This window comes from Aquarana catesbeiana, linkage group LG02, assembly GCF_042186555.1.
Source record: "Aquarana catesbeiana isolate 2022-GZ linkage group LG02, ASM4218655v1, whole genome shotgun sequence".
Classification (NCBI taxonomy): Eukaryota; Metazoa; Chordata; class Amphibia; order Anura; family Ranidae; genus Aquarana; species Aquarana catesbeiana.
Genome location: NC_133325.1, coordinates 96,399,905 through 96,416,083, shown reverse-complemented (window position 1 = coordinate 96,416,083; position 16,179 = coordinate 96,399,905). Strand labels below are relative to the sequence as shown.

General features: G+C 45.1%; 1 protein-coding gene across 2 annotated transcripts in view; it reads left to right on the top strand.

Annotated features, from left to right (window-relative positions):
• The first annotated feature begins 11,072 nt into the window (after window positions 1–11,072).
• The window catches only part of LOC141127078 (serine/threonine-protein kinase Nek3-like), a 51,379-nt gene continuing 46,272 nt past the window's right edge, over window positions 11,073–16,179 (top strand). The window contains exons 1-2 of one of the 2 annotated variants that reach the window (XM_073613253.1): window positions 11,073–11,286; window positions 14,514–14,635. In XM_073613253.1, coding sequence (XP_073469354.1) covers window positions 14,519–14,635 — 117 coding nt within the window. In that variant the 5' untranslated portion in view covers window positions 11,073–11,286; window positions 14,514–14,518. Of the gene's footprint in view, window positions 11,287–14,513; window positions 14,636–16,179 lie in introns of those variants that run through there. The other variant, XM_073613254.1, reaches the window with a different exon arrangement.

Genomic DNA, 16,179 nt, shown 5'->3' with positions numbered 1-16,179 from the left:
GAGGAGGAGGTTTTGGTTAAGCTGATCGAAGACTGCGATTCGGTGTGTAGTGTTTTATTTTTTCCCGGAGATATTGCGGAGCGTTTCCTTGTATGCATTTATGGGTGAGGCAGAGGGTCTTGAATATGATCCGATTCTTCACAGTTAGCCAATGTAGGCTTTTTAGGGATGGGGAGATGGATTCCCAGGGCTTTTTTCCTGTTAACAGTCTTGCCGCCGTATTTTGCATGAGTTGCAAGCGCGCAAACTGATATTGGGGTAGACCTACGTAGAGGGAATTTGCGTAGTCGAGTCGGGAATTGATGATCGTTCCCACAACTGCCGCTTTGTCCTCTTCTGGGATGAAGGGGATGAGTCTGCGAAGCAGGCGGAGGAGGTGGTGGGATCCGCTCACCACCGATCCTATTTGTGCATCCATTGTCATTCCTGAGTCAAAGATGACTCCGAGACTCTTGACTTTGGTGCTGGGGGAGATGGTCTGTCCGAGGATGGAGGGTGGTGTCCACGGAGTCTTAATTTTGGAATTTTTGTTGGCTTGCAGGAGAAGAAGTTCTGTTTTTGATTCGTTAAGTTTGAGGGAGCTAGCGGTCATCCAGTCATTGATTAAAGTGAGGCATTTCTGTAGTTGCTGATGATGATCTTTTTGTCCATTAATGCGAAGGTAGAGTTGGGTGTCGTCTGCGTATGAGTGGAAGCAGAGGTCCGTTTTCCTGATGATATTGAGAAGCGGGCGGATGTAGATGTTAAATAGCACTGGTGACAAGGGTGAGCCCTGAGGGACTCCACAGGAGACTGCCCGAGATTCCGAGGTGAATGTTCCCAGTTTCACTGTCTGAGAGCGATTCTCTAAGAAGGATGTAAACCATTTTAGGGCAGAATCTGTGGCTCCTGCAACTTCTGAGAGGCGGACAAGTAAAGTATTGTGGTCCACTGTATCGAATGCTGCGCTGAGGTCTAACAGTACCAGGAGACTCGGTTCCCCGTCATCTGCTGCTTCGAGGGCGTCGTCCCATATTTTGAGAAGTGCTGTTTCTGTGCCATGGCCTGGGCGGAAGCCTGATTGCAGAGGGTCCAGGAGGTGGTGTGTCTCCAGGTGGTGTTGTAGCTGCTGTACTACTGCTTTCTCTATAATCTTGGAGATGGTGTTGAGGCTTGTTATTGGTCTGCGGCAGTTAGGGTCTTTAGGGTCGAGATTAGGTTTCTTTAGCAGGGGTTTGACGATGCCTTGCTTGAGGGAGGTTGGCACAGTCCCTTCTTTGAATGATTGATTTATGAGATGTGTTAGGGTGGGGGCCAGGATGTCGGAACATTCTTTGAACAATTTGGTGGGGATGATGTCGTTCGGTGATGTGCTGTCGCGAAGGCTTCCGATGATGTTTTTAGTCGTGTCCGTGGTGATTGGGGACAAAAAGAACTTCGGTGGTTGAGTGATGTTCGTGTCGATATCCTCTTTTTGCATTGGTTGGGTGAGGTTGGTTGTTATTTTCTGATGAATTGCTTTCCAAATGTTGTCGATTTTGTCGATGAAGAAATCTGATAACTCATTGCAGAATTCTTGAGTATCGTTTTCAGGGGGTTCTAGGCAGGTCGGGTTCATTGATTGAGCAACTATTTTGAAAAGTTCCCGTGGGCGGTTTAAGGCGGATGAAATGGTGTCTGCAAAATGTTCTTTTTGGCTTTGAAGATTGCCTTGTGGTATTTCACCGTGAGTGCTTTGTAGTTAGCATGGTTTTCCTTGGTGGGATTTCTTCTCCAAGTTCTCTCAGCTCTTCTGCGTTCTTGCTTGAGTAGGGTGAGAGTGCCATTAAACCAACTCGAGTTTTTTGTGCGGACGGGTGTTCTGCGTTTTGGCGCCACGGAGTCTGCTGTTTGTAGTAAAACATTGTTTAGGGAGTTGAGTGTTTGTTCCGCTGAGAGGTTTGGGTTTAGCAGAAGAATTTTGCTCGACAATGTAGTTTTGAAGAGTTCAGAGTGTAGTTTCTTCTGAGATCTATTCCAGTGTGTTGCTATTGCCCGTTTCTGTTTTTGGAGGGTGGTGTTAGTGGTGATTTTAAATTTGATAGCATGGTGGTCCGTCCATGGTAGTGGGGTGTTGTTCAATACGTCGATGTCCATATTCTGTTTGAAGATGAGATCTAAAGTGTGTCCTGAACCATGCGTAGGAGCATTTATCAGTTGTTGCAGGCCAAGTTCTTCCATTTGGTTAACGCAGGCGGTTGCAATAGGGTCTTGGGCGGAGTTTGCCCACAGATTGAAATCCCCAAGTACCAGAAGGTTTTTGGTTTTCAAGGTGTGCATTGAGAAGAATTCAGTGAGCGGTGTGAGGAGATTGGTCTTTGGTCCTGGTGGTCTGTAGCATAGTAGTATGTGAATGGTGTCTTGAGGTGTTGTTTGAAGATGCAGTGAGAGTGTTTCCATGAAAGGCACTGAGTTCTGTAAGTTTGGTTTGGTGAACCCCAGGTGCGATTTGAAAATCACTGCTAGACCTCCTCCTTTTTTTCCTATTCTATGCTCAGATAGGATACTGTAGTTCTTGGGCACCAATTCAGTTAGGATGGTGTTGCAGTCGGAAGTTAGCCAGCTTTCTGTAATGAAGAGGCAGTCTATGTTGTTTTCGATGATGAAATCGCGGATTTCCAGCCTGTGCTTGACTGCAGATCTGGTGTTGATCAGGGCGCATGCTAGTTGTTGCGGTTGGATCGGTGTCTCCCTGCCTTTGATGGTTGATTGTGGGTTGGTCCTTAGTAATTGTTCTTTTTTTAGTCTTTTTTGCGTGGTGGTCGGTAAAGTTGCGGCCGTGTTTCTTAGCCTGTGGAGGGTGTCTGCTGTGTACTTGAAGTTGCACATGATGCGGTAGGCGGCGTTGCTAGAAAAGAAATTTGTATGACGAAGGCACTGGTGTGGCGATGATAGCCTTGCAGGGGGATGGAGGGATCGGATGGCTGACCACTGCTCTGGAGTGGTGAGAGTGACGGCTGAGTGTTGGAGCGGAGGTACTGGAGGGAGGTGGGCTGCCTACCTCCCTCTCGTTGATCCAGAGGAAGGCAAAAAAAACCCCTGGCTGCGTAGGCCAATGGTGCAGTCGAGGAAAAAATTCCTTCCTGACCCCCCCGAGGGGCGATCGGACAAGGGCCCCTGGATCAACTGTCGACCTGCCATGCAGTTCGTTGGCAAGCGTACCTAAAAGACCCACACCAAAGAACAAAGCAGATCTCTCCTTGCTCCTCATCAGCTTGGATCTCCAACCCCAATATATCTTCAGTCCTCTCTGAAACCTGCACTGAGAGGAATGAAGGTGTAGAATTAGGTGTGTCACAGCCAAGTACTTGCGGGCAATATGCTATCAGTACACCGATGTCAGATTGTGCCAGGCAAGTTTCCCTGCCCCAGCTGCTGCACCGCCGAAAGAAGTTCGCTCCCAGCCATCCACATGCCCAGCGGTTGAATGCTAGCTTGGCTAAATAGCTAGCACTTCAACTGCTACCTTTTCAGTTGGTAGACTCTGCCCCCTTCCGTGAGTTTGTGGAATGTGCGGTTCCTCAGTGGCAGGTTCCCAAACGCCACTTTTTCTCACGGAAGGCAATTCCGGCTCTCTACCGGCATGTGGAAGGCAATGTCTTGGCCTCTCTGGACAGGGCGGTCAGCGGTAAGGTGCATATTACCGCTGACTCATGGTCCAGCAGGCACGGACAGGGACGTCACCTATCTTTCACTGGGTGACTCTTCTGGCAGCTGGGAAGGATGCAGGACAGGGTGCAGTAGTGTTGGGAGTTGTTCCACCACCACACCTCCAAAATTCTACTAGTGGTGATTCTGCCACACTTCTCTCCTCCACCCCCTCCTCTTCTTCTTCCTCCATGGCCTCTTCCTGTGCTGATTTGTCCTCGGAACCAGCGGTGCTCCATAGGCGTTCAAGGGGCTACACAAGCACGCAGGCAAAAAGATGCCATGCGGTGCTTGAGCTGGTGTGCTTGGGGGACGGGAGCCACACTGGGGCAGAGATTCTGTCAGCTCTGCAGGGGCAGGTTCACAGGTGGTTGACGCCATGCCAGCTTAAGGCAGGTATGGTGGTTTGCGACAATGGCACCAACCTCCTCTCAGCCCTCTGACAGGGACAACTGACCCATGTGCCCTGTTTGGCTCACGTCCTTAACTTGGTGGTGCAGCGGTTCTTGGGCAGGTACCCGGGCTTACAGGATGTCCTGAGGCAAGCCAGGAAATTCTGAGTGCATTTCCGCAGGTCATATAATGCCAGTGCTCGGCTGGCTGACCTCCAAAAGGAATTTAACCTGCCCAAGAACCGCCTAATCTGTGACATGCCCACCAGGTGGAACTCAACGTTGGCCATGCTGCAGCAGCTGCACACGCAGCAGAGGGCCATCAACGAGTACCTATGCGACTATGGCACCAGGACAGGGTCAGGGGACCTTGTTTTTTTTTTTCCCCACGCCAGTGGGCTATGATCAGGGATGCATGCACTGTCCTGTCACCATTTGAGGAGGCCACGAGGATAGAGAGCAGTGACAGTGCATGCATCAGTGACACTGTACCTCTTGTCCACCTGTTGGAGCACACGCTGCATGGAATAATGGACAGGGCACTTGAGGCAGAACAGAGGGAGGAAGAGGAGGACTTCCTTACCTCTCAAGGCCCCCTTTATCCAGACAGTGTTCCTGCGTGCCCGTCGATCACACAGGAAGAGGACGAGGAGGAGGAGGATTGTGTCAGCATGGAGGTGGAGCCTGGCACTCAGCATCAGCAGCAGTCTTCAAGGGATCATTTACAGTCCGAAGAAACCCATGGACTTGTACGTGGCTGGGAGGAGGTGGCTGCAGATCATGTCGTCCTTAGTGACCCAGAGGACTCTGGACCGAATGTCTCAGCAAACCTATGCTGCATGACCTCCCTGATCCTGCAAAGCCTGCAGAAGGATCCTCGTATTCGTGGTGTCAAGGGGAGGAATGATAACTGGCTGGTAACCCCCCTTAATCCACGTTACAAGGGTAAGGTTGCGGACCTTATCTTGCCGTCGCAGAGGGAGCAGAGGATGAAACATCTTCAGGAGGCCTTGCAGAAAGGTTTCTGCAACGCGTTTCCAGAGCCTGGGAGGTTACAATTTCCTGGTCCTCCTAGACAACGTGTTGCTGAGGCTTCGGTCAGTCACAGAAGGAGCGGTGGAGAAGGTGGCCGTCTGACTGGTGCGTTCAGACAATTTTTTAGTCCGCAGCCCCAAGGTCTGATCTGTTCCAGCAACCATCGCCAGCGTCTGATTCACATGGTGCAGGATTACCTAGGGGCTGATAGCTTGTAAGAACATTTTTGGTTCTGGACACCGCCACCAGTGGCCAAGGCCCAATTTTTCAGCCCCTGTTTAACAAGGGCTTGTAATTATAATTTTTGATGCAATACTTTGCAGCAGGGCTCATTCCTGCGCTCCAACTATAGTATCTGTGAGGGGTTGCAGTGTTGTGGCACCAGCACCAGTGCCCAAGGCCCAATTTTTCAGCCCCTGTTTAACAGGGGCGTATAATTACAATTTTTTATACAATACTTTACAGCAGGGCTCATTCCTGTGCTCCAACGAAAGCATCTGTGAGGGGTTGCAGTGTTGTGGCAATTTTCTGCCCCTGTTTAACAGGGGCATGTAATTCCAATTTTTTAATGCAATACTTTGCAGTAGGGTTCATTCCTGTGCTCCAACTATAGCATCAGTGAGGGGTTGCAGTGTTGGAACACCAGTGCCTAAGGCCCAATTTTTCTGCCCCTGTTCAACAGGGACATGTAATTACAATTCTTGGTCTAATATTTCACAGCAGTGCCCATTCCTACGCCCACCAAGAGTAACTGTGAGGGCTTACAATGTTGTGGCAACACCACCACCACCAAAGGCCCAATTTTTCTGCCCCTGTTCAGCAGGTGCATGTAATTACAATTCTTGATATAATATTTCACAGCAGGGCTCGTTCCAGCGCCCACCAGGAGTAACTGTGATTACTTACAGTGTTGTGGCACCAGCACCACCACCACCAAAGGCCCAATTTTTCTACCACTGTTCAACAATGGCATGTAATTACAATTCTTGATCTAATATTTCTCAACACGGCCCGTTCCTGCGCCCACCAAGAGTAACTGTGAGGGCTTACAGTGGTGTGGCAACACCAACACCTAAGGCCCCAATTTCTGCAGAGTTTATAGGGCAGGCCCCTACTTTCAAACTTTCAACTTACAAACGACTCCTACTTGCAAACGGAAGGAGATAACAGGAAGTGAGATGAAATCTACCCCTAGAAAGGGAAATTCTCTCCTGTAAGAGTTAATATGGGAAAAGCGTGTCTCCTCTTCACTGATGTTTTATCACCAATCCTTGTTTCACTAAAAAACCCAAATTTTCAAAAAACATTTGCCATTGGGACAGAAAGTGAGGTGAAATCTTCTGAAGAGGTGCACAGACAGCAAAACAAATGTTACAGGGGTGATAACCCTTCCCTATGTTTTCCAAAAAGCTTTAAAATAGATTTTTTGGCTGGAGCTAAACTTTAAAAATGTACCAGTTCAAAATTACAAACAGATTCTACTTAACAACAAACCTACAGTCCCTGTCTTGTTTGCACCGCCTGTATACTGCTGTTCAGAGTATATAGGGCCTGGGGGCCCCACGCCTTTCCTTTTTTTAATTTGGGTGCGGGGTTCACCTTAATATCCATACAAGACCCAAAGGGCCTGGTAATGGACTGGGGGGGTGGGGGGTACCCATGCCGTTTGTCTCACTGATTTTCATCCATATTGCCGGGACCTGACATTACATTAAAGCCGCAAGCAGTTTTAAATGACTTTTATTCCTTTAAAAATGTCATTTTGTGCAGGGACTGTTCTAATCACGGGAAACACGCGCCACATTACAGGCATACTATAGACACCCCCCAGGTACGATATTTAAAAGAATATTTCAATTTTTTTTTTCACTTTAAGCATCATTAAAATCACTGCTCCCGAAAAAACGTTTTTAAAACTTTTTTTTGCATTGATACATGTCCTCTGGGGCAGGACCCGGGTCCCCAAACCCTTTTTAGGACAATAACTTGCATATTAGCCTTTAAAATGAGCACTTTTGATTTTGAACGTTCGAGTCCCATAGACTTTAATGGGATTCTAAAGTTTGCGCAAACTTTCGGTCCGTTCACAGGTTCTGGACTTGGACTTCTGTGGCAGACTTAGGAAACCCTTCTCATTCTTATAGGCTGTTGTTCCTTGTTGATGTGAAGTTTTCCCAGGCGAGGCTCGCTTAGCGGGGTTAGTTGTCTCTCTCATCCCTTGATCCTAAGGGGTCATTGGTGTAAAGCTTTAGGGCCTCCCTACTTAGACTGGCTAGTCTTCCTCACTAGGACCTGTTTTGTTCTAGGTTCCTTCTAGGGACTTGACCCCATTCTTTGTGGACCACACTTGTTTGTTGGTAATTTTTCTTCTCTGCGTGGGAATTATGTTGATCCCCTTGGGTACTGGGTTCCACATAAAGCGCTTTCCAGAGTCCATTCTGGTAAGACGTTAGCTGTGGAAAGCTTTCCATGTCCAAGTTGTTGGCATTCCCGCAGCTCTTGCACTGTCTCTGAAGACTCACTCTATGAGTAGGCCGATTGGGCTGAGCACTGGGATCTACCTCATTTACTTTGGTCGGCTTTAAATTTGGAAGGAGTTAACAATGAGACCTTAAACACTGATATCACCCACTGGATTTCACACCATTTAGTGTCAAAGAAGCATCCTCTCACTGCTGCTCCTACTTTGCAAGAAAACAGCCCCTCATAATGACAAATGGTGGTACACTAGCTGTACCAGATATAGGGCATATTTTGTCAACTAGCATACCAGCATAAATCTCTGAAAGTGGCTTTTGTGCCTCCAAGGATTTATGTATTTATGTAAAAATACATAAGGGGTCTGTGAGCTTGGTATTGTTATTCACTTTAACTTTGCCATCACAGAGGACAAGGGGGAACTCTTTACATCTGGAGGAAAAGAGATTTCATCTCCAAATACGGAAAGGCTTCTTCACAGTAAGAGCTGTGAAAATGTGGAATAGACTCCCTCCAGAGGTGGTTCTGGCCAGCTCACTAGATTACTTTGAAAAAGGCCTGAATTCTTTCCTAAATGTACATAATATAACTGGGTACTAACATTTATAGGTAAAGTTGATCCAGGGGATATCCAATTGCCTCTTGGGGGATGGGGAAAGAATTTTTTCCCCTGCTGTAGCAAATTGAATCATGCTTTGCTGGGTTTCATTTTTTTTTTTTTGGCCTCCTCTGGATCAACTGTGGGTATAGGATTGTGTATATAGGATTGTCTGATTTTTTTTTCTCCCAATAATGTTTATTAGAATTAGAATTTTTGCCACCCTAATTTCACCCCACCATCACCATTACCATCTGACCAATCATTATAGTAAAGAAAACCATGAAGCTGAAGTGTGGAAACGTATGGCATTGGCTCCTTTATTTGGATTTCAAAACAAATATGATAACCTTGAGGCTGGGTTCACACCTCTGACGGATGCGTCTCGCAGTAGGGATCCGGTGCGTCCCTGTTCTCCATTTCAGGGACGAATCGGGGCCAAATTTTTGCCTGAATTTGGCCCTGAAATGGAGCCAAAGACGCACAGCATTCCTGTGCAAGCCGCTCCACTGCCACAACAGAGATATGTGAACCGGCTCCATAGAGAGCCGGTCACAATCTCCTGTCATGCGAATTGGAAATCCGCATCCAATTCGCATAGGCGTGAACCCAGCCTTAACCTTTGTTGTACCATACCTTTAACATTAAACACACAGAACAATATCACCATGAAAACTTTAACCAAACCACCTGATCAGTCTTTCAGGACTCGTGCACCCATGTAGCTGTACTAACTACCAGTAAGGATGGGCTCTGGCGTGTTCGCACACTCCACGCGCAGAGCCCGCCAGGAAATCGGCACGGCGCTGCACTAATCACGGGCAGTGAGACATTTTTGCGATGTGCAGGCAGTGAGACATTTTCCGATTTCTGCAGCCGCACATCGAGAAAATGTCCCACTGCCTGTGATTAGCGCAGCGCTGTGCCGACTTCCTTGCGGGCTCTGCACATGGAGTGTGCGAACCCCGCCCGAGCCCATCCTTAACCACCAGGTACCACCATAAACACTGTCCACCCACACCTGCGGGCCAAAATTTCCCCACTCAGTATTTTAGGACTCGAGCACCAAGTAACTGTAACCATAAACTGTGTCCACCCACACCTGTGGGGCGACATTACCCCAATAAAGTTGGGCCGTAACAAAGGGAGGGGAGATGACAGTTTGATTGAAGATTCAGACTGTTGTAACAGACCACAGATGTTGGCACCTATAAAGGAAAACACTTCGTCCCCATTGGTTGCTTGCTTGGCTTTCAAATTTCGTTTCTAAGCATTATTTATTTACATTTTTTTATAAACTGCCCAGGATCAAAGCAGTGATTAACCACTTGCCAACCTGCTCACGTACATTTACTGCAGCAGGTCAGCTCTCCTGCGGGAACTGACGTACCTGTACGTCGGTCTGTGCAAGGGGGATAGCGGGCGTGCCTGCAGATCCCACAGACTTGATGTGCACCGGCGACCCGCGATTGCTGTGTACAGAGGCAGAACGCTGAACTGCCTATATAAAGGTGATTCCCCGTTCTGCCTAATGACATGTCAGAGATCTTCTGTTCCCAGTGATCAGGAACAGTGATCTCTGTGTTGTCTCAGTGAGCCCATCCCCCCTTCAGTTAGAACACACTGAGGGAACACACTTAACCCCTTGATCGCCCCCTAGTGTTAACCCCTTCCCTGCCAGTGTCATTTTTACATTGATCAGTGCATATTTGTCCGCCGCAATGTCACAGTCCAGCTAAAAATTGCAGATCGCCGCCATTACCAGTAAAAACAATTAAAAAAAATAGAAGTGGGTAGCACAGTGGTGTAGTGGATAGCACTCTCGCCTCGTAGCAATAGGGTCGCTGGTTTGAATCCCAACTACGACACTACCTGCCTGGAGTTTGCATGTTCTCCCTGTGCCTCCGGGTACTCCGGTTTCCTCCCACACTCCAAAGACATGCTGGTAGGTTTATTGGCTTCTGTCCAAAAATTGGCCCTGGTGTATGGGTGTGAGTTGGGAACCTTGGATTGCAGACCCCCTTGGGGGTGGGGACCGGGGTGGGTGTGTGTGGAGCGCTACGTAGATAAAAAATAATAATATAGTGGATGGGCATCTTGATGGGACGCAATGTGGGTGCTCACTCAGGATGGACTGGTGTCTTTATTCAACCTTACTAACTATGTAAGAAGTCCCTAAATCTATCCTGTAGTTTGTAGGCGCGACAACTTTTGCGCAAACCAATCAATATACACCTATTGCGATTTTTTTTTTTTTACCAAAAATATGTAGTCATATATAATAATATATATTGGCCTAAACTGATGAATAAATGTGTTTTTTTTATATATTTTTTGGATATGTATTATAGCAGAAAGTAAAAAAAAAAAAAAAATGTTTTTTTTTTCAAAATTGTCGCTCTTTTTTTGTCTATAGCGCAAAAAATTAAAACCGCAGAGGTGATCAAATACCACCAAAAGAAAGCTCTATTTGTGGGTAAAGAAGTACGTCAATTTTGTTTGGGTGCAGCGTCGCACGACCGCGCAAATGTCAGTTAAAACAACACAGTGCCATATCGCAAAAAATGGCCTGGTCATTAAGGGGGCAAATCCTTCTGGGCTGAAGTGGTTAACTTCTGTCAATAGCTGTCTTCTGTGCCTTCTTATCAGTGACCAGGATGTGAGGTGGTCCGGGGACCTGAAAAATAAACAGAGAAAGCCAGCAGAAAAGTTCTGTACATTTTATTGTGCTAATTCAATGAAAGCTGTAAACAATGGAAGACCATACAGAAAGGAAAGGAGGGATCGGCTGTAGGGGGTGACAATGGGGACACTTGGTTAGCTCGCATTAGATTTGAATGAAAACTATGCAAAGGACAAGGGCCTTCTGGGTAAATGCCATGATTTCACCATGAACAATTTGCAGCTGACATAGTCTGTCTGTAGGAGTGGCTGGGAGGACACACAGGAAGAGAGAGCGGTTAGTGAGCACACCCAGGAACACACCACTGTGTCTGATGAATGGATTACTGTACACACAATGATAGATCCATACACTGCACTCTGTAGCAACACAACACAGCCATCTGCATGACACTGCGCTGGACACCACAGCTGACAGGCTTTGACCACTTAACGGTATGATCTGCTGAGCTCATTAATCCATTGTGCATTATATAATGCTAGGCAGTTGATAGCACTGAATGCAAGCATTGTTACCAGCAAAGCAGCAGCAATTTATAAATATCAGCCTGGAGCAAAGAAACTGCTGGGCATCGCTATGATAACAAATACTGTATCAGGGAAATGCTGTGTATGAAAGAGAGTTATTAGAGAAAGCTTAGTGACGAAATGGTTTGTATATTTTACAGCTATGTATGTTTAAAGCGTCAGACTCTTGATAGTGAACCTAGGTCCACGTTGGAGCAATTCGGCATGTCAAATCGCATGCCAAATCAGCAGCAATTGCCGTCAATGGCCAGGCTCGAATGGGTGCGATGCTGCATTGATTCCCAAAAGTAGTTTCTGCACTACTTTTGGTGACTTTGGGGTGCGATTTCCATAGACATCTGTGCAGCAGCCCGCAATGATGTCTCTAAAATCGCACCTCCCTCCGAAATCAGGACTGACATGCTGGTATGAAATTGTGCGAGTTCAGCTTTCATTCCCTCTGTCAGTGTGAACCTGGGCTAAAGGAAAAGATTCAAGAGAATTTACACTTGGAACAATGTTAAGTCTCGCACACACGATCGGATTTTCCGATGGGAATTGTGTGATGACAGGCAAAATCTGACCATGTGTACGCTCCATCGGACAATTGTTGTCGGATTTTCCACGGACAAATGTTGGATGGCAGGTTTTAAAAATGTCTGTGTCGGATTTTTCCGATCGTGTGTACACAAGTCCATCAGACAAAAGTCCAAAGTACAAACACGCATGCTCGGAAGCAAGGACGAGCCAGAAGCGGTCGGTCTTGTAAACTAGCGTTCGTAATGGAGAATTAACATTTATGACGCGGCAAATTATGAAATCTCTAAATGCAGCGCACAATTCTCTTCTTCTTTAATGGGATAATAATGAAGCTGCTTTGCTGGTGATACTGATGGAGTTGTTAACTGATTTTCAAAGGCTTTTTTTTCTAGTGATATCAAGAATAATATTTTTATTTTTTTGTGCAAGTTACCACAACACCATTATCCCGTAGTTTTTAAGATCAAAGATACAACTATGTTGGTGTCCCTTGTTAATTTTACATTGTATTTTTTTTAATTGTAACTGCCTACTCCCAAACTGTCATTTGAAGTAAAACACATAGCCAAGTATTATTCTACAGTCTACACAATTTTTTTTATTGTGCATTAAAAAAGAAAACAAATAAACGGTGTCACCGTGATCGTTATAGTGAGAGCAATAATTCAAACAATTTATTCGGTGTAACATCATCTTTCACATTATTAAAAAGAAAAATTGGGCTAACTTTACTGTTGTCTTATTTTTTTCATTCAAAAAAGTGTATTTTTTCCAAAAAAAGTGTACTTGTAAGACCGCTGCGCAAATACGGTGTAAAAGAAAGTATTGCAACTACCGCCATTTTATTCTCTAGGGTGTTAGAAAAAAATATGTATAATGTTTGGGGTTCTAAGTAATTTTCTAGCAAAAAAAAATGATTTTAACTTGTAAAGAACAAGTTTGAAAAATAGGCCCGGTCTTAAAGTGGTTAACACACCTCTATCCAGAAAAAAGTTTTGGCTTTAGATATACTTTAACCTCTCCAATTGCTATACCATTTGTCCTTATCCATCCATATCCAGGTCCATTCAGGTTTGTCAGACCAAATACAATAAGTTTGTGTCCAGGTCTGCTGTTATTGACCTGACCAGATGGAGGTAAAATTGGAGTGGACTGGTAAACCACATGTATGACATCCATTTTTGTTCTGATCCAACATAGCAGAAAATCAATCCAGGACCCCCTGCTTTGCTGGTGCCCATGTGAAAGGGTGCCAAAAGGTATTGTCAGGAGGAGTTTTGTAAACTCTATAATAATGAATACCTGTAGTCGTCATTGTAGATTTGCCTGCTTAATGACCAGTCCATTTTTTGTTATACGGCACTGAGTCGCTTTAACTGACAATTGTGCGGTTGTGCGACACGGTACCCAAACAAAATTTACGTCCTTTTTTTCCCCACAAATAAAAATTTCTTTTGGTGGTATTTGATCACCTCCTTGTAGTTTTTATTTTTTGCACTATAAACAAAAAAAGAACGACAATTTAAAAAAAAAAACAACAATATTTTTTTTTTACTTTTTGCTATAATAAATATCCCCAAAAATGTTTTTAAAAATCAAATTTCTTCATCAGTTTTGGCCAACATATATTCTACATATTTTTGGTAATAAAAATCGCAATAAGCGTATATAGTTTGGTTTGCGCAAAAGTTATAGCGTCTACAAACTATGGAAAAGATTCATGGCATTTTTATATATATTTTTTTTTTAACTAGTAATCTGCGGTGATCGGTGATCTGCGATTTTTTTTTTTTTTTTTTCGGGACTACAACATTGTGGCGGACAGATCGGACACTTTTGACACATTTTTGGGACCATTGACATTTATACAGGGATCAGAGCTATAAAAATGCACTGATTACTGTGTAAATGTAATTGGCAGTGAAGGGGTTCACACTAGGGGGCGATCAAGGGGTTAAATGTGTTCCCTCAGTGTGTGTTCTAACTGTAGGGGGAAGGAACTGACTAGAGGAGGAGACAGATCGTTGTTCCTAGCTAGTAGGAACACACAATCTGTCTCTCCTCTCCTCACAGAACAGGGATTTGTGTGTTTACACACACACACGTCCCTGTGTCTGGCTCTCGTGGCCGGCCACGCGGATCGGTTCCCCCGCAGTGCAGCGGGCGCGTGTCTGCTATCCCTGCTAGAAGTTACTGGACATCCTTACCATTCACTAATTAGTTGCGAGAGGTTACTGCACATTATTACTGCTCACTGATTGGTTACTAGAGGTTACTGCATATCCTTACCGCTCAATGATTTGTTGCAAGAGGTTAGTGCACAGCATTACTTATAGGGATCCTAGGATCAGTGGCAATGCTGGGATTCAGGACACAGCACAGGCCTAAAACTTCAAGGAACAAGGGAATTTAAACTGGGATAGCTGCCCCATTATCCCTGCCTTAAACACGTCCTTGCACAAGGCCATGTTTGGTGTCCATTATGTGCTAGAGAGAAGTAGCTTCTTCATATAATTTATAGCCAGACCACTTATGAATGTTGGGACACAGTAGATGCAAAGCACAGTGAATCTGAAAATTTGAAGGATAATATAACATACTTTCTTTCCTGACAGTAATAATGGAGCACTACAAGATTCTCAATGTTATTGGAGAGGGATCATTCGGAAGAGCAATTTTAGTTTGCCACCAAAACACTAATCACAACTACGTCATGAAAGAAGTACGACTTCCAAAGGTAAGAAAGATGTTAAACTGGACTTCTAGTTAATTAGCAATGCATTTTTAATAATTGAATACAATAACTAGCATATGGCGTTCAAGTCAACTAGAATTTTTTCCTTCTACTGCAATTGAAGATGGTCCTGAATCTTCACGTATAGACCAACCTCTACTGTATCACTGAAAAGGAGCTATTTTTATTCCAATAATCCTCACTATAAAAATCATATCTAAATCTAAATGCTAAAATTTAATTTAAGCGTCAACACGGTAATGTAATTTCAAAGGTACAGAGCCTACAAGTATCCCTGTCCACATACGTTGCACATGCATGATTCACTGTCATTATCAGCAAAGCCGCCCAGGGCAACGATGTGCAGCCAATTCTGGATGACAGAAAGCAATTGAGAATCAAAAAGGATGGAAAAAATTGAATACAAGATTTTATGGGGAAAAAAATGGAAGACTTTTTTTTTTTTTTTTCTGATACACAGTGCTTTAACAAACTACAAAAGTCAGCTAACGAAAGCTTTATGAACAGGATGTTCCTAACAGGGCCTTCCCCCAGGGCTGTTGTTAGAAACCACAGGGCCCCTTACAGCCAACCTGACAGGGCCTCCCCACCCATGTAAGCATGATTTACTATGCTTCAGTTATGAATGAACATAGTGAGTGATCAGTACCAATCACTGTGTGTTCATTCAGGAAAGGAAGAGGCTGGTTAAATATGACATTTACCCTTCCTCTACTCTCCATCCTAAAATATCCTATTGTGTGCTTACAGCTGCCGGCAGGAAGTAGAGGAGGGAGGCCAGCAGCACCACAGGGGTGAGGGGGAACACAGGGGGCCTGGACAGCAGGAAGGAATGTATGGTTCACAAGGAGTGTGATTGTTGCGGCAGAGAAGGCAATTACTGGAACAGATCCCTGTATGGCTCTCTCTGCAGCAGCTGAAAGCTGGTGGGAGGGAGAGAAGAAAGAGCTAGCTTTCAACTGCTGAAAAGAGATCCATACAGTGGTTCCAGTAATTGCCCCCCTGCCATGCTGATCACCCTTCCTGCCCACATCCAGGTAACCCTGCTGCCTGGGCCCCCCTGCTGGCCTGGGCAATGTAAAGGAGGACTGGTGGTTCCCCTTATCCACAGCCTTGCCTTCTCCTCTTCTGAGAAGGAGATGTCTACCCAATAGAACCAAGTTTTAAGGTTAATTTCATGCTTCCTGATTTTTTTTACACTTTGTTTAGACATAGGTGTATGGAGGTGACAGATTCTTCCTTTTTCAGTGGGATGCAAGCTTTCCCTGTATAAAAAAGGTGGCAAAGGAACAACTGCCAATAAGTTCTCGAAAGGATGTTGGAATTGTGCAAGAGACAAAGAGATGGGTCTTCCAGAAGTACATAATCCATAAATTTTTGAGATATACTGTAGTTCTAAACGTTTTCACGAGGGGCAGCCATTTTGGGCAGGACCCAAAACATATGTATAAGTATGTCTTTTCTAAGTTACATCTCCAGTAGCATGTCTATGTTACGGTAAAATATGTGAAGTACAGCAGGAGTCC